The sequence below is a fragment of the Emys orbicularis genome, chromosome 13 (assembly GCF_028017835.1).
Source record: "Emys orbicularis isolate rEmyOrb1 chromosome 13, rEmyOrb1.hap1, whole genome shotgun sequence".
Classification (NCBI taxonomy): Eukaryota; Metazoa; Chordata; order Testudines; family Emydidae; genus Emys; species Emys orbicularis.
Window position 1 is genome coordinate 10983846 of NC_088695.1, and position 21925 is coordinate 11005770.

The following is a 21925-nucleotide window of genomic DNA, read 5'->3' on the forward strand; positions in this document are numbered from 1 at the left end:
TTAAGTAGCAAGCAGCACTAGGTTTGGTGGGGGTGCTGCTAGGTGTTTTGTAGGATCAAGACCTTATTTGCAAGCTCTTTGAAGCAGGGATCTGTCTGCAAACTCCAAGCCATGTGTTAATGTGCTCCAGGGCCTATAAAAACTCAATGAGTCCACTGTGAGTTTTTGAGTTGGTGATGCACACAATGTGAAATCACAGGAGTACTTGTGGCACCTTAGAGACTAACAAATTTATTAGAGCATAAGCTTTCGTGGGCTACAACCCACTTCTTCGGATGCATATAGAGTGAACCATATATTGCATATCACTCTATATGCATCCGAAGAAGTGGGTTGTAGCCCACGAAAGCTTATGCTCTAATAAATTTGTTAGTCTCTAAGGTGCCACAAGTACTCCTGTTTCAATATATGGTTCACTCTATATGCATCCGAAGAAGTGGGTTGTAGCCCACGAAAGCTTATGCTCTAATAAATTTGTTAGTCTCTAAGGTGCCACAAGTACTCCTGTTATTTTTGCGGATACAGACTAACACGGCTGCTACTCTGAAATGTGAAATCAGGAGAACTTTGCCTGTTTCTACAGGGCTCTGTTGCATTTGCACAGCGTGGGTCCTAAACAATCATTTAAAATACCCATGACCAACCACTTGATATTTTACTTCACTTTGTATTTTCAGTGGTTTGTTTGTGATTTTGTTTTGCTCTTTGTGTCATGTTGTTACTTATTTTTAATGTTCTATGTGTATGAAGTATTAATCAAATTTAGAGTGGACATTTCAGAGAGATTGCATAAGCCTGAGCGAATGCCTTTTACTCTCCTTTCCAGTATCAGAAAATATTGTATTAATATTTGCAATGAGAGCATGACTATTTCTAGTTGACTCACAGATTTGTTTAGCATCTTAAAGCTGAGCTGTGTGCAGATAATATGCATGTAAGAGAGATAGTTAATTATTAATAAGGGGTTTTTTATATAGTGCTTTGAAGCGCTTTACCATAGCTAACGGTACAATCAATATTTGGAAAGATCATTAAGTGGTCCACCGAGACCCTCAGCAATTTTCAAATGGTCCACGAAAAAAACCGTTTGAGAACCACTGCCATAAATTATTGCTTCTTGGAGCAGCTAGTCCTCGAGCCCACCAGGGGAAAGGCAATTCTTGATTTAGTCCTAAGTGGAGGACAGGATCTTGTCCAAGTGGTAACTATAGCTGAACCGTTCAGTAAAAGTGACCTGTAATGTAATTAAATTTAATATCCTTATAAGAGGGAAAACGCCAAAAAGTCTAACATCAGTACAGGGCAAATTGGTTGAAACTATGGTAAAGGAAAGAATTATCAGACACATAGATGAACACAGTATATTGGGGAAGAGTCAACACAGCTTTTGTAAAGGGAAATCATGCCTCACCAATCTATTAGAATTCTTTGAGAGAGTCAACAAGCATGTAGACCCACCATAGTAATATTTAACTTTAACAAGGGAAACTACACAAGAATGAGGATGCTAGACAGACAGAAATTAAAAAGAGCAGTCCCCAGGGTAAAATGCCTGCAAGCAACATGGAGACTACTTAAAAACACAGTAGGAGGACCAAAAAAATGCCACCATGGCTAAACAGCAGAGAAACAGAGGCCATTAGAGGCAAAAAAACATACTTCCAAATTTGGGAATCCTGGTAGGGATAATAGGAAGGAGCGCAAACTCAGGCAAGTTAATTCTAAAAGTACAATATGGCAGGCCAAGAAAGAATTAGAGAAACAACTTGCTAAAGATGCAAAAATTAACAGTAATTTTGTTTTTAAGGATATGTGAAGGAGGAAACCTACTGAACAGGCAGTGGGGCCACTAGATGACAAAGACTCTATGAAAACAAAGCCACTGTAGGGAAGGTAAATGAATTTTTTTGCATTGGTCTTCACTGCAGAAGGTGTAGGGAGACACCCACATCAGAGCTATTATTTTTGGGGGACATCTTTGCAGCCCATATTTGTCCCACATTGATGTTTCAACAGAAGATGTTTTAGACCAAACTGATAAATTAAACAGTAATAAGGAACCAGGCTCAGGTGGTATTCGCCCAAGAGTTTTAAAGGAACTCAAATATGAAATAGCAGAGCTACTGATTGTAGTCTGTAACTTCAGCCTCTGTACCAGATTAATACACACAAGAGGAAGTATTTTTTCACACAACGCAGAGTTGGCCTGTGGAACTCATTGTTGACGGATGTTGTGATGGCCAAAAAAGTATAACTGAGTTCAAAAAAGAACTGGAAAACTTCATGGAGAATAGGTCCAGCTAGGGCTATTAGCCAAGATGGTCAGGAACTCAACCCCATGCTTGGGGGAGTCCACACCCGCAGCCAGAGCCCTCACAACTTTGCACCCCAACCCTCTGCCCCAGGCCTGAGCCCCCTCCCACACTCCGAACCCCTTGGCCCTACCCCCGCCACATGAATTTTGTATGTGCACCAACATTAAGGAGATGTGTCACATGTCACCTCCATATTGGTGCACATAACAAAATTCATTCCACTCAGAAGTGGGAAAAATTAGAGGGAACACTGAGGCAACTGTTATGTTCTTACGTTTCTGATTCCCCTATCCCTCTAGAGGGGGTATGGAGATGAAAGTCTCTCTCACACTGGAGCTGGAGACTACGTGACCCTCCCCTCCAATCCAACTAATCAGGGAAGAACCTGACCAGAGTCAGACACGCAGACCCCACGGCTTCTAATAGCTGAGGGGACAGGAATCCCTTACCCAGCGAGGTCACCATCTCATAGTTCTCCTGCATGACGTCCCTGTAGAGGGCTCTCTGGCCGGGGTCCAGCAGAGCCCCCTGCCCCTGGGTGAAATACACAGCCACCTCCTCGAAGGTCACCGGCATCTGAAACAACAAGAGTCCCCCACTCAGCACCTGCTGCCCCAGCCAAAATTCATGGGGGAGAAAGGTCAATAAAATGGAAGCTCTGGGAAAGCCAGAGTAGCAGAATCCCACCCCACCCTGCTCAGAGCAGCCAGGAGGCTTCAGGGGGTGGGAGAAGGTGAGAGCTCCTTGTCCCCCCAGCAGACAGAGCAGGGCAGGGTCTTCTCATTTCCCACACGCCTGCCAGCCACAGGCTGATATGGGAAGCAGAGCTCTGAGCTGGAGACAGGGACAGGAATCCCGACAGCTTCTCTTCGTATTTCACAGCAGCCTCTGGCCAGTGGGTTCAGGCTCCAGCACTGGGAGTCTGGTCAGTTTTCCCAGCCCTGCCCAGGGGGGTGTTTCCTGGTTCAGAAATGGGGGAATGTTCCCCCCTACCGCCTCCTCGTCAATGGGCCTGTTCAGAACATCAGGCTCCAAGTTGAATGTGTCCCAGGAGGTTTATCACACCCTGTGTCCCCACCCCACCTCTCCCTGTGTGTTTCTTGCTCCTCCCCCTCCACAACAACCAGGGCCGGCTCCAGGCACCAGCGAAGGAAGCCGGTGCCTGGGGCAGCCAATAGAAAGGGGCGGCACTCTGTCCGTTGTTGGGGAGGCATGTCCAGGTCTGCTGTGGCGGCACTTGGCGGCAGGTCCTTCACTCCCCCTTCCTCTTCCGTGGCCACTCAATCGGGTTTTCCTTTCCCCCGCCCCCCATTCGCCGCTTGAAGCGGCAAAAAAGCTGAAGCCGTCCCTGACAACAACCCCCCTGCAGCTCCCTGAAAATCTCCTACCTGAGCTGGCTCCATCACAGCCATTTCCCTTCCCTGTCCCCTGGAAGATGGGACGATCTGGAGCAAAACGTGGACGTGATTCCTCAGCCTGTCAGGGCGAGAGGGGCGGTAGGGGCAGGTTACAGAACGGACTTGAGTCCACATCACACCCCAATTCCCCCCAGGCTCTCTCCCTGCAGACAGACGCTCTGGGCTCTGCCAGGCTGGGAAAACCCTCAGTCACTTTATCACAACACAGATCGGGGGCAGGGACGGACAGGCAGGCAGAGGCTGATCCCATTGGCCCATCCGCACTCACCCCCTGCCAGAGCCAGCAGTGATTCTGGTCGGACACCGGTGTGGCAGAGATCTGAATCCTGCAGGGAAATGAGATCAGGGCAGCCCCCAACACTCAATAATACATCGGGAGCAGGGTGTGCGGGGGGCTGGATATTTGCCTTGGTGCTTCTGAGCCCTTGGGCAGAAGCCTCCACCGACCCCCAAAGCATCATTAACTAGTTGCCGTAAAAGAATTCCCCTCTGGCTGCTGGATGGGGAAGCTTCTCACCCTCTCCTGCCCCATGGGGTGTGAGAGCTGCCTTTGCATCTCTCCCTCTCATTCTGCCGACCCCTCCCTTCCCCAGCCAGTCTGCTCTTGCTCTCAATCTCCCCCCAGCCTCCCCTCCTCACATCCCCCCTTTCCCTCGCAGTGCCCCCCCCTCAGAGTTTTCTTCTATTGCAGCCCTGTTCCCATCCAGCCCATAAGTCTCCCCAGATTCTCCTGCACCGCCCCATCCTCCCTTCAGCAACCCCCTGCCCCCATCCCATCCTGCCCCTCACACATCCCTGTTTCCCCTCAATCCCCCCTTATCTGCAACCCCCCGCCCGGCTCCCCCAGCCCCGCACACACCGGGAGCTGGCGGCAGCTTTCCCGGGCCCAGGGCAGGGAATCGCAGCCACCTCCGCTGGGAGCAGCCTGGGGCCAAACCTCCCCCTGCAGCCCAGGTGTGACTGGGGGGGGGGGGGTCTCTCTTACCTTCCCTCCGAGCGGGGCCCCCCTGGGGCAGGGGCAGGGGCCGGGCCGGGAAGGGGCCTGGCCAGGCTGGGGGCTCTGCCCTGGGAGAGGCTCCTGGGGAGCAGCGGGAAGGGCCCTGCTGGAGATTCCCCTCTCCCGGCTGCAGCCAGGGCTCCGGGTCCCAGCACCAGCCGCCGGGGCTCGGGGACCTCCCCAGGAGCCAGAGTCACCGCAGCGGCTGCGAGTCACTTCCTGCCGCCGGGACTGACCCCAGCGATCGCTCCCCGCAGAGCCGCCTCCCAGCTGCTCCTGGGTCCTAGCGATAAACCCATCGCGCTGCAGCCCCCTGCCCCAGACCCTGCCTCCTGGGGCCCCACCGCCCCTGGGCACGGGCAGCTTCTCCCCGCATTAGGGAGCATCGTGCATAGAAGCCGCGGGATCAATGGGGGGACAGAAAAGAGCCGGGCAGATCCCGGGGACGGGGGAGAAGGGGGGTTTCTATGGAGACTGGGCATTGTTCCAGACAGAGTCGTAATGTCTACATGGACGCAGGGGTGAGGGGTTCGAGTCCTGGTCCTAGAGAGGCTGCCTGGGACACGTTTCTCGGTGACACCGTCCGACTCGGTGTGTGAGTCCCTCGAGTACAAAACTGGTACACACCCCCATCCGTGGCTACCAGCCTTGGTCAGAGATACCAGCTCTGCTCCCCTGCCTCTCAGGTCAGGGAGCTGTCAGTACCATGGCAACAGGTTCATTCAGTGATTTGTAGGCCCGGATTCACCCATCCCTGGGCTCTAGGCAAACCCCCCTCATGTCTGCCCCCCGCCCCCAGGAATCCCAACTACACCTCACCCAGTTGGCGCCCCCATGTGGCCGCTGAGTGAGGTCCCCGTCCAGAGCCTGGATGTCAGTGGCAAAGCTCCAGCCGGCCTGGTTCAGGGTGTCTTGGTGCTCTGCCCACTTAGGATTGGCTCCAGGACCAAAATTTTTCCTGGGGGAACAGGCGTTTCAGCACCACTCACTGACTGGCACCCATTTCGTGGTCAGCCCAAGCTACACTGGATCCCTCCAGGGTTAGGGGTCCAGCAGAGAGGGGTTGGGGGGAGTTGATTCAGTAGCTGTTGTGGCCAGAGGGGCCCTGCTCAGAGAGAGGAGGCCGCCTCCATCTCTCTCTGGTTTCCAGCCTGGGTTACAAGCTGCTGTCTCCTCAATCGGGATCTGGGAGACCACAAACCGCGCAGCTGCTGCTCCCTGAGCAGAGTCTGTGCTGGGGAGAGACCTTCAGCAAAGCCCCCTCTGTGCCCAGCGCAGCTGGAGACGTTCACTGGGCCAGAGCAAGAGACTGACTCAGCAGCCCAGGGGTTGGGGCACCTGCCTGGGAGGGCCCCGTCCCCTTTCCCAAGGACTCTGTAATGACACCCAACGTGTCCCAGGGTCAGCAGGAGAGATTGAGGGAGCCCGACATTGGATGAGCCCATGGCCCAGTGGTGAGAGCACTCTCCCTTAAGAAATATTTAATCATGGGTATTTTTAGTAAAAGTCATGGACAGGTCACAGGCAATAAACAAAAATTCATGGAAGTCCGTGACCTGTCCATGACTTTTACTATAAATACCCATGATGACTAAATCTCTGCTCCTGGGGCCCCGCTACTCTGGGGGGCCCCTGCTCCAGCGGTGGGGGCTGATGGGCCCCAGTGGCCCGCTGCTCAAAGGCCCCTGGAGACCATTCTCCCGATGGCCTCTGGGGCTGCCCCTAGGCCGCTGCTCCGGCCGCTCCCGGGACCGCTGCTTCTCAGGCAGTCCCTGAGGCTGCCCCCCCGGTACTGATGCTTGGACGCTCTCCGGGCATGGGAATGTTGTATGTTCAAGCAAAATGTATGTCCAAAAATATGTCAGAGGCTCCTGAGTTTCCTGGAATCCTCGGCTCAGACATGGCAGGATGTTGTAAGTAAGAGGAAGTTGGACAGCGGTGGCTTGCTGACTGATCACGGCTAGGGTACTGGTTGACAGAAGAGGGCTTTCCTGACCAGGGCAGAACATGAATCGTATTGGGATACCTCTGGATGAAGTGCCCAAGTTCCCCACAATGTAGGCATATGTCTGTGGTTCACTGCTGGTTCCTTACTATGGCAGTATGACAGGGTTGAAGCTGGTCAGCCAGTGCGGGTTGAAAAATGGACTTTCTAGTCGGCATTCAGCCAGGTGATTGACGGTGATGCACAGCTTGGCCACAGCCACTGGGTCGGATGATGGCTCTACCTGGCATTGGAAATAGGAATGTTCTGCTGCTTCATTCCATCTAGTGCCAGCTGCTAAGGGTTGGAATTCTACAGCAAACCTGGTAACAGGGCTATTCCCCTGGCGTAAGTCCCAAAGTGTGGTCTCAGCAGAATGGGTGCAATTTGGGTCATTGAAGACAGCCACCACGTCTCAGCTGAATTCCTTAAGATGCCCTAGCAAGGAGCTGGAAATTCTAGGGGGGGAAAACACCCAGATTAGGGCTCCCCCCACTAATAGGCTGATAATAAACCCCACTTGGGCTTAGTCACTGGGAAATGAACGGGGTCGTAGCATGAACAGGAGCCCGCACTGATTTAGGAAGCCGTGAAATTTCCTGCAGTTGCTGTCTAACTTGGCCAGCAGCAGAATCTTTGGTTCCTGAGAGACCTGGGCCCCGGGTAGCGAGACCTCAGTCTTGGATGGCAGCCTCTGAAAGGTATCCATTACCTCTGAGAAGAGGAAGGCCTTACCAGAGGCCAGTTTCTCAGCAAATCAGGTCTCCGATCTTTCTCTCTTGGGTGGCTCAAACTGGCAGGATCACAACCAGGTTGTGGGTGGTTGTGTCTAATGGTCAGAACCATGGGGATGACCTGGCCTGGAGGGTAGAGTGGAATCAAGCTGGAGACAAGAATCAGGACCACAGGGCACCTGGGGTCATCGTCAAGAGCAGAGCCGTAAGTATGAAAAGGAGTCAATTTATGAATTTGCCAGGGTGCCAGATAGATTTCAAAGCTGAAACCTAACAAACTAGGCCTATATATAATAGAATCCAACAGAATCCCTTGTATTCAGTGGAGGGAACATTAGCTTACCAGTTTTAATGATGGGTTCTTTTCAGGTCCACTTTTAAGTTGAACTATGTTTCTCACATCAGGACACATGCTTATCCTCAACCAAACAACAATTTATTAATTCACCCAGAGTCACATCAATATACAATCAGCAGTTCACCACCAAAGTGCAGACACAGCCGAAGTGCTAGGTGTATACGACACACACAATACAGTCTTGTAAGCAATTCTCAGAGGCTAGCGTTGAGGCTCAGCAGTTATATCAAGGAACAAAGTACCAAGATTTCGGATTACATTGACTTGTGACTATCAATTCTAAATTCCTAACACATTTATCACACTTCCCAGGGTGCACTTGTTTGCAAGGCACTTTGAAGAGTGTGGTTAGTACAGTTTGACTGGACTGGTCCGAAAGAGACAAGTTTAGAGCATTAAAAACAATTGCTAAAAGCAATTCTTTTCAATCTGTTAAGCCAATTTGCTTGGGCTTACAAAGAAGTTAAAATATGGTTACTTGAGGTCTCACTAGAGAGCACAGACTCAGCAAGATAACTCACAGTAATTTATATGAAAGAACAGAAGGGGAAATACAACCCTTGAAATGAAATCTCATCAGTTCTTATCCATATAACCCTGGGCTGGGGGAAGAGTTCTTTCCACATGTCTGGTCCGGAAGTGAGTTGTACTTAGGATTTTTCACTTTCTTGTTGGGTTCAGTCAACTCTCTTTAGCATATGGTGACTTCAGTTTACATACCCTACTTTCAGGGCTCATAGGAAAGGGCCACACACACATTCCTATTGGACTCAGGTCAAATAAGTGCTTAGGTTTTTTCTTTGCTGCTTCTATTGGTATCCAGCAGGTGGCGTCAGTGTATCACACATTTCTTCAATCCTTTTTTTAATCAGAGGCTTTATACATTTGATTCATTTCAAGGATTGTATTTCATTATTAGCCCCTCCTATCGATTGGGACACCCCCTTTTAAGCAATTTCTCTTAATATCCCAAAGTTATACCCTGGTTTATATCTTTTTACATTTCTTCTTCCTTGTGCCAGACAATTCTTAGAGTGCAACATTTACAATGAAACCCAACAAAACCTTTATACTCTTCTAAATTTAAAGGACATACTCCATACATTCTTTGATTGTACATAAGCATTTCACCTTATTTAGGACATACAACAGAACAAGAGACATTTTCCACATACGGAAGGATGTAGATCTGATTCACAATCACAACGCAAACAAATGTGCGGATTTTAATTTGGGGGGAAAGAGATGATTCACAGTATATTTGATTTACAAGGAAAGCAATGTATAGTTTATACTTTGGGGTGAAAACATTTTGCATAGGCAAGCAGGGTGTGACCGTAGTTTGGTAACTTGGAGTTCTTTTTAACTAGGCTGGGAGGGAGAAAGAGGTTTATATATAAGCAAATTATGAGATATTCTTGCCTAGCTGATTAACAGTACTCTCATTTAGACATTTTAGTTTCTATTCTTGGGGAGAGGAAATCTCAACCTTGGCTGATCTATGGGTTCTTAGACAAGGTGTGTCATATAATATGAACCATTTTCTTGTTGTCTTTACTTCTTAGGTGGATCCTATTTTGGGATATACAGAGGCGGACTTTTCTATTTTTCTGAGGGCCAGAAGGAACCAGTAACTATTAATCATTCAAAGGCATATCTGTTCCCTACATCCATCACAGAGCCAAGGGTGAAAGCCAGGGATCAAAGGCTGAAAGCCAGAGTCAATGGGTATGCCAGAAGCATGTTCAGGAAGCAGAGCCAGGGGTTGGAGAAGGACAGGATGGAGATGGAGAAGGACAGGAACTGAAGCAGGCAGCTGGGCCCAAGAGCAGACTGGTGAGAAGCAGAAAGCAAGAAGCAGGACCAAATGCAGCTGCAGGCATGGAACGCATTGAGTTTCCAGCGAGCCCCGGCTGCTGCTGGGTCACGTAGTAGCTAGCTCCACCCCTTCACCAATCAGGAAGTGCAATCAATCAGGCACACCCTACCAGATGCCCAGTGAGCTGCTGGGAGGCGGACCCTGCTGCAGCAGGATCTCGGATGACTGTGCTGCTACTGTAGGGAAAGACCAGGTGTGTGGGATTTTTCAGAGCTTGGGTGCTCTTTTAGCACATTGTTGGAGAAGTGAGATTTTAATGTTAGCGGGGGGGCAATTTCTTTTTCACTGCGTTTTATGTACCGATTTTATTAAAAGTCTTTTTAAACGTCAAAAATCGCTCTTTCTTGTGGGAATGCTCCGATGTATAAAAATGTGAGAGCTCCCACTGAATCTTTTCCCACCATTGAAGTGTTTCTAGGGTATCTCACCCTTGTGGATTCTCCGATGTTTGGTGAGGTAGGAGCTGTTATTGAAGCTTTTCCCACAGTCCGAACATTTATGGGTTTTCTCTCCCATGTGGATTGTCTGATGTGTGATAAGGTGTGATCTCTGAATGAATCTTTTCCCACAGTTGAGGCATGTATGAGGTTTCTCTCCCGTATGAATTCTCTGATGTCTAATAAGGGCTGATCTCTGACTAAAACTTTTCCCACAGTCCAAACATGTATGGGGTTTCTCTCCCGTATGGATTCTCTGATGCGTAATAAGGGCTGATCTCCGAACAAAACTTTTCCCACATTCGAGGCACTTATAATGTCTCTCTCCCGTGTGGGTTCTCTGATGCATAATAAGGTGTGAGCTCTGATTGAAAGTTTTCCCACACTCTAGACATTTGTAGGGTCTCTCTCCCGTGTGAATTCGCCGATGTTTAGTAAGGTGTGAGCTGTGACTGAAGCTTTTGCCACAGTCCAAGCATTTATGAGGTCTCTCTCCCGTGTGGATTCTCTGATGAATAATAAGTTGTGATCTCACATTGAAGCTTTTCCCACAGTCGAGGCACTGATAGGGTTTATCTCCCGTGTGGGTTCTCAGATGCGTGATAAGACTAGAGCTCTGACTGAAACTTTTCCCACACTCAAGACACTTATAGGGTCTCTCTCCCGTGTGCAGTCTCTGATGCGTAATAAGGTAGGAGCTGTGATTGAAACATTTCCCGCAATCCAAACAAATATGGGGTTTCCTTCCTGTGTGATTTTGCTGATGTTTAATAAGATTTGATCTCACGTTGAATCCTTTCCCGCACTCAAGGCATTTATATGGTCTCTCTCCTGTGTGCAGCCTCTGGTGTGTAATAAGGTGTGAGCTCTGAGTGAAGGTTTTCCCACAGTCCAGGCATTTATAAGGTCGCTCCCCTGTGTGCATTCTACCATGCTTAATAAGGTCTGAGCTCTTACTGAAGGTTTTCCCACAGTCCAAGCATTTATAGGGTTTCTCGCCTGAGTGGTTTCTCCGACATGTAACAAGGTTTCTACTCACATTGAACCTTTTCCTACTCTCTAGGCGTTTATAGGGTTTCTCTTCCTGGTGATATGTCTGTGGGGCTGTGGTTTCCTTGGGATCTTTGCATCCTCCCCCATATTGAATGGATTCATCCGCCCAATAAATGAAATAGTTTCTCAGCTGCCTCTCTGACCTGCACCGATTTCCCCAGGCTTTTTCCTGTTCCAAGCACTGGGAAAAATTCCCTTCAGCTCTTCTCAAAAACCTCTCCTGCGGTTCCACTTTCTCAGGACCTTCCTGCTGCTGATTCTCCTCCTTGTTCTCACTCACTGTCCTATCACCTGCTGGGAGAGAGAGAATCCAGACAGGAGTCACTGCCTGTGCTGTGGAGAAAGGACAGAAAGGGGACTAGAAACAGGGAAAACACAACACAGTGACTGTTGGGGAGATGGAGACACTGGATTCTGCCTCCCCATCCTACCCCAACACTCCCAGGGAAGTGAAGTCAGGAGGAAATTCCCGACAGCTAACAGGATGGTTTGGAAGCCGTGACTGATATTTGTCTTGATGCTACGACACCTGCTGACTGCAGCCCTGACCTGGGTGAGACGGGGCAGAACTGAGGTCTCTCGCTCACAGCACATTTTGGGAGTCCCAGCTTTTTCCTTCACTCGCCAGATGTTTCTCTGTCAGTTTCCCTGACTCCTCACCTGTGCGGGTGCCTCTCGGGCTCTCCCCTTCCTCTGTGGCCTGGAGATCCGGGACCCACGGCTCTTCCCCTTGTTCCAGTCGGGCGATCAGGTCAGGTTTGGGAACAGGAAATCCTGCTCAGGGGGTGAAATCAAAGAAGATCAGGATGCAAGGAGTATTGGTAGAGTATCTGTCACAAAGGGCATTCCCTGATTTTAACCTGGCCCTGTGCTGTGCTGGAGGGGGGGATGTGGAATCTGAACAAATGGGGACATGGTCATTGAGCCTCGTTGGGAGAGGCAGACATGTGGGGAGGTGGGGGGAATTGACTCTCACTAGGAGTTCCCAGGATCTGTGCACTCTGGGGGACTTGCTGATGCGCATACAGCTTTGGTGTTTTAAACCCCTGCCTATTTCCAAATCTGCAGAGCCCAGAGCCCTCCCCATGGATGGAGCTAGTCCCAGGAAGGGAGGAGAACAAGGATTCTGTGTGTGAGTGAGCAGTAATACAGGCAGGACAATACATGGCTTCTATCCCCTTGAAAGCTGGAGAGATGGGATGAATTAGCACATCCATTAGAGCGCAACATGTAATTTACCTGCCTCGTGGGCAGCTGGCGAATATATGCATGCGATGCAAGGAACTCACTGCCTTTAGAGATGAAGTACAGGGTATGGAGGCTAGAGCGCCTTAACTGGAGGAGCAAAGGGAGATAGAGAGGTACAAAAAGGAGACTTTTAGGGACATAGTAGAGCGGTCCCACCTCCTGTCCAACAGCCCCAGTGCTGTTGAGGAAGATGAAAATCTTGGGGCTCGAAAGCATCACGCTGGAACAAAGGGAAATGATCCCATAATTGGGACCCACCTTCAAGATGATGTCATGATATCCTCTGACACTGAGGATACCACTGGAGGGTGACACCAGATATTAGAAAGAGACAGGTAACAGTAATGGGGGATTTGAATATTACAAATATAGATAGTTGGGTTTGTGATGACCAGGAGAACAGCATGGTGCATTGCCCACTGCATGCAAAGGCAGTAGATCTCACAAGACATCTAGATAGCCTTACAAGTAGTGTTGGGGAGGAGCTGATGGTCATGGTACATGTAGGTATCAATGATACAAGGAAAGGTAGGACGGTGTTCCTGGAGGCCAAAGTTAGTCTGCTAGGTAAGAGATTAAAGTCCAGGACCTCCATGATAGCATTCTCTGAAATGCTTCCAGTTACACGCACAAGGCCAGGAAGATAGACAGAACTGCAGGGTCTCAATGCATGGACGAGATGATGGTGTAGGAAGGAGATATTTAGGTTTATTAGGAACCGGAGAACTTTTTGGGGAAGGAGGAGACTTTATAGGAGGGATGGCCTCCCACTAAACCAAAATGAAACCAGACTGCTGGCATGTAAAATTAAAAAGTTTGTAGAGAGGTTTTTAAAATAAGGGTGGGGGAGAGCCTTGGATCGGGTGAAGACATCCCTTAGGGATGAATTTATTAAAGGGGTAGCTTTATATCCTAGTATCGAGGCTAGGGAAGGAGTTGGTAAAGTACAGGTAGGAGCTAGAGAGGAACAGTTACACAAAAAAGTGTCCCACTGAAACATAACACATGAAGGTAAGCATATTGAGGAAACGTACAAGTGCTTATATACAAATGCTAGAAGTCTACAAATACTAATATGGCTGGACTTGAGTGCATGGATTAAATGAGGTTATTGATATAACAGGCGTTGCGGAAACTTGGTGGAATGAGGATAATCAATGGGACACAGTAATACCAGTGTACAAAATATATAGCCATGATAGAGTATGTCACGCCGGTGGGGCAGTGGTGCTATTATATGATAAAAAAAAAACAAAAAACAGAGGCAAATAGGGTGAAATTCTAAAATGAATCAAACTGAAAATTATGGATAGAAATTCCATGTTTGAATATTAAGAGCATAGCAGTAGGAATATGCTACTGACCACATGACCAGGATAGTGACAGTGATTATGATATGCTAAGGGAGGTCAGAGAGGCTACAGCAGTAGAAAATGCAAAAGTAATGGGGGATTTCCTCTATCCTCATATTGATGGGGTAAATGTCACCTCAGGGCATGATTCAGAGATAAAATTTCTAGACACTATAAGTTACTGTTGCTTGGAGCAGCTAGTCCTTGAACCCACCAGGGGAGAGGCAATTCTTGATTTAGTTCTAAGTGGAGGACAGGATCTGGACCAAGAGGTAACTATAGCTGAACCGTTCAGTAAAAATGACCTGTAATGTAATCAAATTTAATATCCTTGTAGGGTGGAAAACACCAAAAAGTCTAACTTCAGTATCGGGCAAATTGGTTGAAACTATACTAAATAACAGAATTATCAGACCCTCAGATGAACACAATATATTGGGGAAGAGTCAACACAGCTTTTGTAAAGGGAAATCATGCCTCACCAATCTATTAGAATCCTTTGAGGGAGCCAACAAGCATGTGGACAAGGGCGATCCAGTCGACATAGACTTGGACTTTCAGAAACCCTTTAACAAAGTCTCTTACCAAGGTTATTAGGGAAACTAAAAGTAATGCGATAAGAGGGAAGGTCTGCTCATGGATCAATCATTTGTTGAAAGATAGGAAATAAAGGGTAAGAATAAATGGTCAGTTTTCACAATGGAGAGAGGTGAATAGTGGGGCCCCCAAAGAATCTGTACTGGGACCTCTGTTATTCAACATATTCATTAATGATCTGGGAAAAGGGATGAACAGTGAAGTGGCAAAATTTGCAGATGATACAAAATTGTTCAAGACAGATGAGTCTAAAGCAGACTGTGAGGAGTTACAGAAGGATCTCACTGAACCAGGATATTGGGCACCAAAATGGCTGATGAAATTCAAGGTTCATAAGTGCAAAGTAGTGCACATTGAGTATATATAGTTAGGATTATTTTTTCCAGTGGTAAGTTCTAAATTAGCTGTTAGCAATCAAGAAAGAGATCTTGAAGTCACTGTGGATAGTTCTCTGAAAACTTCTGCTCAATGTGCAGCAGCAGTTAAAAAGGCTAACAGTATGTTATGAACTATTAGAAAAGGGATAGAAAATATCATAATGCTACTATATAAATCCATACTGCACCCACACCTGGAATGCTGTGCCCAGTTCTGGTAGCACCACCTCAAAAAAGGTATAGTGGAACTGGAAAAGATTCAAAGAAGGGCAACAAAGGTAATCAAGGGTATGGAATGGCTTCCATAATAGGGGTGACTAAACAGATTAGGGCTGTTTAGTTTCAAAAAAAGATGACGAAGGGGGGATCTGACAGAGGTCTATACAATCATGAGTGGTTTGCAAAAACTGAATAGAGAAGTGTTATTTACCCTTTCATATAATACAAAACCAGGGGACACCCGATTAAATTAACAGGCAGTAGGATTAATACACACAAGAGGAAGTTCTTTTTTCACACAACGCACAGTTAACCTGTGGAACTCATTGTTGATGGATGTTGTGATGGCCAAAAGTATAACTGGGTTAAAAAAAGAACTGGAAATCTTCATGGAGAATAGGGGGTTCAGCTAGAGCTATTAACCAAGTTGGTCAGGGATGAAACCCCATGCTTGGAGTGATGGCAAACAACTAGCTAACAGAAGCCGGGAGTGGAAGACAGGTGCGGGTCACTCCATAATTGCCCTGTGTCTGAACACTCCCCATGAACCTCTGGTACCGGCCACTGTCAGAGACAGGATACCATGCTAGATAGACCATAGTCTGACCCAGTATGGCAACTGTTATGTTCTTATGTTTCTGATTCACCTATCCCACTGGAGAGGGTATGGAGATGAAAGTCTCTCTCATGCTGCAGCTGTGGACTCTAGGACCTAGTCCCCCCTAATCCAACTGAGCAGGGAAGACCCTGTCCAGATTCAGACACGCAGACCCCATGGCTTCCAATAACTGAGGGGATGGGAATCCCTTACCCAGTGAGGTCACCGTCTCATAGTTCTCCTGCATGACATCCCTGTAGAGGGCTCTCTGACCGGGGTCCAGCAGAGCCCCCTGCCCCTGGGTGAAATACACAGCCACCTCCTCAAAGGTCACTGGCATCTGAAACAACAAGAGTCCCCCATTCAGTGCCTGCTGCCCCAGCCACAATCCCACTAATTACACAGGAGAAAGGATAAACAAATGGAAGCTCTGGGGGTGACAGAGTAGCAGAATCCCACCCCCACCCAGCTCAGAACAGTCAGGAGGCTTCAGGGGCTGGGGAGAAGGTGAGAGCTCCTTGCCCCCCAGCAGACAGAGCAGGGCAGGGTCTTCTCATTTCCCACACGCCTGCCACAGGCTGATACGGGAAGCGGAGCTCTGAGCCAGGGACAGGGACAGGAATCCCGACAGCTTCCCTTCGTATTTCACAGAAGCCTCTGGCCAGTGGGGTCAGGCTCCAGCACTGGGAGTCTGGTCAGTTTTCCCAGCCTTGCCCGGAGGGGTGTTTCCTGGTTCAGAAATGGAGGAATGTTTCTCCCCGTCGCCCCCGCCACCGCCCCTGGACCTGTTCAGAAAATCAGGCTCCAAGATGAATGTGTCCCAGCAGGTTTATCACACCCTGTCCCATCCCAGCCTCCCCCTGTGTGTTTCCTGCCCCTCCCCCTTTGTGGCAAATCCCCCTGCAGCTCCCTGAAAATCCTCTACCTGAGCTGGCTCCATCACAGCCATTTCTTTTCCCTGTCCCCTGGAAGATGGGACGATCTAGAGCAAAATGTGGACGTGATTCCTCAGCCTGTCAGGGCGAGAGGAGCAATGGGGGAGGTTTCAGAAGGGGCTTGAGTCCATTTCACACCCTGATTCCCCCCAGGCTCTCTCCCTGCAGACAGATCTTCTGGACTCTGCCATGCTGGGAAAACCCTCAGTCACTTTATTACAACACAGACCCGGCCCCTCCCACCAGCACTGAACCCCCTGAGACTTTTAACCCCTCCCAGGGACAGAGTCACTAAGACAAATGCTAGAAAAGAGCAGAATCAAAGGAGCCACTTTGGGGGATTCCCCCTAACATTGGCCCCGAGGGCAGCATGTCCCCCCAGCAATGCGGGCACTTGACGGTGGCAGACCCTGGTTTTTCCTGTCAGCTTCTCTCCTTGTTCCCAAGAGAGTCAGTCTGCCCTGGGGTGATGCAGGGAATGAGGCTTGGAGACTCTCTTCTCGCTTCTTGCTCCTGCTGCCCCTTTCAGTCTCTCCACTCTCCCTTTCTGTCTCATTCCCTGTCTCCCTTCCCTCTGCCTGGGAGAACTGGTTACTGCTCCATTTACATGGGCGTTTGCTCTCCAGTAGACAGATCTCCTACTACAACAGCTATGTCTGTGGGTATGTCTACACTACAGGATTAATTCGAATTTATATAATTCGAATTTAGGAAACCGATTTTGTAAATTCGAATGTATTCGGCCACACTAGGCACCATTAATTCGGTGGTTTGCGTCCAAGCTACCATAGTAGCATCGATTTCCAGAGCGTTGCATTGTGGGTAGCTTTTACATAGCTATCCCATAGTTCCCGCAGTCTCCACCCCCCTTGGAATTCTGGGTTGAGACCCCAGTGCATGATGGGGCAAAAAACATTGTCGCAGGTAGTTCTGGGTACAGCCTCCCCCTCCCTCCCTGAAAGCAACGGCAGACAACCATTTCGCGCCTTTTTTCCTGAGTGAACTCTGCAGACTCCATTCTGCATCAAGCATGGATCCCGTTGTGCTCCAGAACGCAGTCTTGAACATTATAAACACCTCGCGCTTTCTCGTGGAGTTTATGCTTACACAGGACCAGAAACAAGAGGCGAGGAGGAGGAGGAGGCGGCGATTGCAGCGCAGCGACCAGCGTGATGAGGACATGGACACGGACACAGAATTCTCTGAGACCGCGGGCCCCGGTGCTTTGGAGATTATGATGTTAATGGGCCAGGTTATAGGCTTTGAACGCCGATTCTGGGCCCGGGAAACAAGCACAGACTGGTGGGACCGCATAGTGTTGCAGGTGTGGGACGATTCCCAGTGGCTGAGAAACTTTCGCATGCGTAAGGGCACTTTCATGGAACTTTGTGACTTGCTTTCCCCTGCCCTGAAGCGCCAGAATACCAAGATGAGAGCAGCCCTCACAGTTGAGAAGCGAGTGGCGATAGCCCTGTGGAAGCTTGCAACGCCAGACAGCTACCGGTCAGTCGGGAATCAATTTGGAGTGGGCAAATCTACTGTGGGGGCTGCTGTGATGCAAGTAGCCAAAGCAATCACGGAGGTGCTGCTACGAAAGGTAGTGACTCTGGGAAATGTGCAGGTCATAGTGGATGGCTTTGCTGCAATGGGATTCCCTAACTGTGGTGGGGCGATAGATGGAACCCATATTCCTATCTTGGCACCGGAGCACCAGGGTACCCAGTACATAAACCGCAAGGGGTACTTCTCAATGGTGCTGCAAGCACTTGTGGATCACAAGGGACGTTTCACCAACATCCATGTGGGCTGGCCGGGAAGGGTTCATGACGCTCGCGTCTTCAGGAACACCAATCTGTTTAAACGGCTGCAGCAAGGGACTTACTTTCCGGACCAGAAAATAACCGTGGGGGATGTTGAAATGCCAATTGTTATTCTTGGGGACCCAGCCTACCCCTTAATGCCATGGCTCATGAAGCCATACACAGGCAGCCTGGACAGGAGTCAGGAGTTGTTCAACTACAGGCTGAGCAAGTGCAGAATGGTGGTAGAATGTGCATTTGGCCGTTTAAAAGGTCGCTGGCGATCCTTATTGACTCGCTCAGACCTCAGCCAAACCAATATCCCCATTGTTATTACTGCTTGCTGTGTGCTTCACAATCTCTGTGAGAGCAAGGGGGAGACCTTTATGGCAGGGTGGGAGGCTGAGGCAAATCGCCTGGCTGCTGATTACTCGCAGCCAGACACCAGGGCGATTAGAAGAGCACACGATGAAGCGCTGCGCATTAGGGAAGCTTTGAAAACCAGTTTCATGACTGGCCAGGCTACAGTGTGAAATTTATGTTTGTTTATCCTTCCTGAAAACCCGCCCCCTTTATTGACTCATTCTCTGTAAGGAACCCACCCTCCCCCTTCCCCCAGCTTGCTTTCAAAGGAAATAAAGTCACCATTGTTTAAAAATCATTTATTCTTTATGAATTGATTATAAAAAGAGGGAGAGAACCTGAGTGGGGTTTGGGAGGAGGATCAGCGGGAAGGAAAAGCCCAGTAAAAAAAGGTTAAGAAAATGGCAGCCTTTTGCTTGGGCTGTCCACTGGGGTGGAATGGGAGGGTGTACGGAGCCTCCCCCCCCCCGTGTTCTTACACATCTGGGTGTGGAGGCTATGGAAAATGGTGAGGAGGTAGGGGGGTTATACAGGGGCTGTAGCGGCACAGAACCTGAGTGGGGTTTGGGAGGAGGATCTGCGGGAAGGAAAAGCCCAGTAAAAAAAGGTTAAAAAAATGGCAGCCTTTTGCTTGGGCTGTCCACTGGGGTGGAATGGGAGGGTGTACGGAGCCTCCCCCCCCGTGTTCTTACACGTCTGGGTGTGGAGGCTATGGAACATGGTGAGGAGGTAGGGGGGTTATACAGGGGCTGTAGCGGCACTCGGTTCTCCAGCAGCCGTTCCTGAAGCTCCACCAGACGCCGGAGCATGTCTGTTTGCTCACGCAGCAGCCCCAGCGTTGCTTCCCGACTCCTCTGATCTTCCTGCCGCCACCTCTCATCTCGAGCGTCTCTCCTCTCCTCACGTTGGTCCCTCCTGTCCTCACGTTGGTCCCTCATGTCCTCACGTTGGTCCCTCCTGTCCTCACGGTCACTGGCTTCTTTCCTATACTTGCAAACCGTCTCCTTCCACTCATTCAGATGAGCTCTTTCATTCCTGGTGGATTGCATGATTTCGGAAAACATCTCTTCTCTCGTTTTTTTTTTACAACGCCTTATCTGGGATAGCCTTCGGGAAGGAGGAGGGAGGCTTGAAACATTTGCACCTGCTGGAGGGAGTGAAAAAAGGAGAGAATTTTTTTAAAAGATACATTTTTCAGAACAATGCTTATACTCTTTCACGGTGTATACTATTCACATTACATAGCACATGTGATTTCTGTGCAAGGTCGCATTTTGCCTCTTAATATTGAGTGCCTGTGGCTTTGCTGCTAGAGATCACAGACGCAGGTCGGGGAAACAGAATTCACCTTGCATGCTGCCATGGTAAGCCACTGTCTTTAGGCTTCTGCGCCCTGCTTTCCCACATACCAAGCAAAGCCCGTTGTGCTGCAGTTTTCCTGTTAGCTTGTTTTCTGCTGCTGAAGGTTAACACCCCCCCCCCATCCAATTCTCTGGGATGAGTGCTTTATCCCTCCCCCCACCGCGTGGCTGGTATCAGGGAAGATCCCTGCAGGAACCAAACTAACACCCCCCCCCCCACCCGCCATGAATTCTCTGGGATGAGTGCTTTATCCCTCCCCCCACCGCGTGGCTGGTATCAGGGAAGATCCCTGCAGGAACCAAACTAACACCACCACCCCACCCGCCATGAATTCTCTGGGATGAGTGCTTTATCCCTCCCCCCACCGCGTGGCTGGTATCAGGGAAGATCCCTGCAGGAACCAAACTAACACCCCCCCCCCACCCGCCATGAATTCTCTGGGATGAGTGCTTTATCCCTCCCCCCACCGCGTGGCTGGTATCAGGGAAGATCCCTGCAGGAACCAAACTAACACCACCACCCCACCCGCCATGAATTCTCTGGGATGAGTGCTTTATCCCTCCCCCCACCGCGTGGCTGGTATCAGGGAAGATCCCTGCAGGAACCAAACTAACACCCCCCCCCCCACCCGCCATGAATTCTCTGGGATGAGTGCTTTATCCCTCCCCCCACCGCCTGGCTGGTATCAGGGAAGATCCCTGCTAGCAAAACGCGAAAAGCTCTGGGCCAATCCTCCCCCCCCCCTTGCACTTGGCTAAATGCAGGGAAGGATTTCTTTTCAGCCACAGGCAAACAGCCCAGTAGGAACGGCCACCTCAGTCCCCTTAATTAAATTCCCTTATTTCAACCAGGTTACCCTAAGCGATATCACTCTCCTGAGGATTACACAGCAAGATAAAGAACGGATGTTGCTTGAATGCCAGCAAACACCGGGACCATACGCTGCCAGGCTCTGTCAGGCAATGATACCAGATTACTTGCTACTAGCATGGCGTGGTCAAGTGTCCTACCATGGAGGACGGAATAAGGCTGCACTGCCCAGAAACCTTGTGGCAAGGCTTTTGGAGTACCTCCAGGAGAGCTTCATGGAGATGTCCCTGGAGGATTTCCGCTCCATCCCCAGACATGTTAACAGACTTTTCCAGTAGCTGTACTGGCTGCGAATGCATCCCAAGTGCTCAGGGCAAATTAATCATTAAAAATGCTTGCTTTTAAACCATGTTTTATATTTTAAAAGGTAAACTCACCTGAGGTCCCTTCCATGGGGTCATGGTCTTGGGTGCTGGCTTGGGAGGCTTGGGAGGGTACTTCAGTCAGGGTGAGAAACAGTTCCTGGCTGTTGGGGAGAACGGAGAGCTGGGTGCTCTCTGCCAGCTCGTCCTCCTCCTCCTCCTCCTCTTCCCCTTCCGCGGAATCATCAGGTGTCCCTGATGAGATTATCCCCAGCTCGGAATCCACAGTCAGAGGTGGGGTAGTGGTGGCGGCCCCCCCTAGAAATGCATTTAGCTCAGCGTAGAAGCGGCATGTCCGCGGCTCTGACCCGGAGCGACCGTTTGCCTCCTTTGCTTTTTGATAGGCTTGTCTGAGCTCCTTGACTTTCACGCGGCACTGATCTGTGTCCCTATTGTGGCCTCTCTCCATCATGCCCTTGGAAATTTTTTCATAAGTTTTGGCATTTCGTCTTTTCGAACGCAGTTCAGCTAGCACTGAATCCTCTCCCCATATAGAGATCAAATCCAGTACCTCCTGTACGGTCCATGCTGGTGCTCTTTTTCGATTATCAGCCTGCATGGTTACCTGTGCTGATGAGCTCTCTGTGGTCACCTGTGCTCTCCACGCTGTGCAAACAGGAAATGAAATTCAAATGTTCCCGGGGCTTTTCCTGTCCACCTGGCCAGTG

At 49.5% G+C, this 21925-nt stretch overlaps 1 protein-coding gene across 1 annotated transcript; it reads right to left on the reverse strand.

Annotated features, from left to right (window-relative positions):
• Positions 1-9507: 9507 nt before the first annotated feature.
• On the reverse strand, positions 9508-16515 carry LOC135887406 (zinc finger protein 383-like). Its single transcript, XM_065415173.1, is given in 9 exon segments — positions 9508-9622; positions 9795-9861; positions 10114-10349; positions 10518-11121; positions 11179-11474; positions 11476-11503; positions 11836-11952; positions 15780-15906; positions 16492-16515. Coding segments are annotated over 9 exon segments (1614 nt in total).
• Between the last annotated feature and the right edge of the window lie 5410 nt (positions 16516-21925).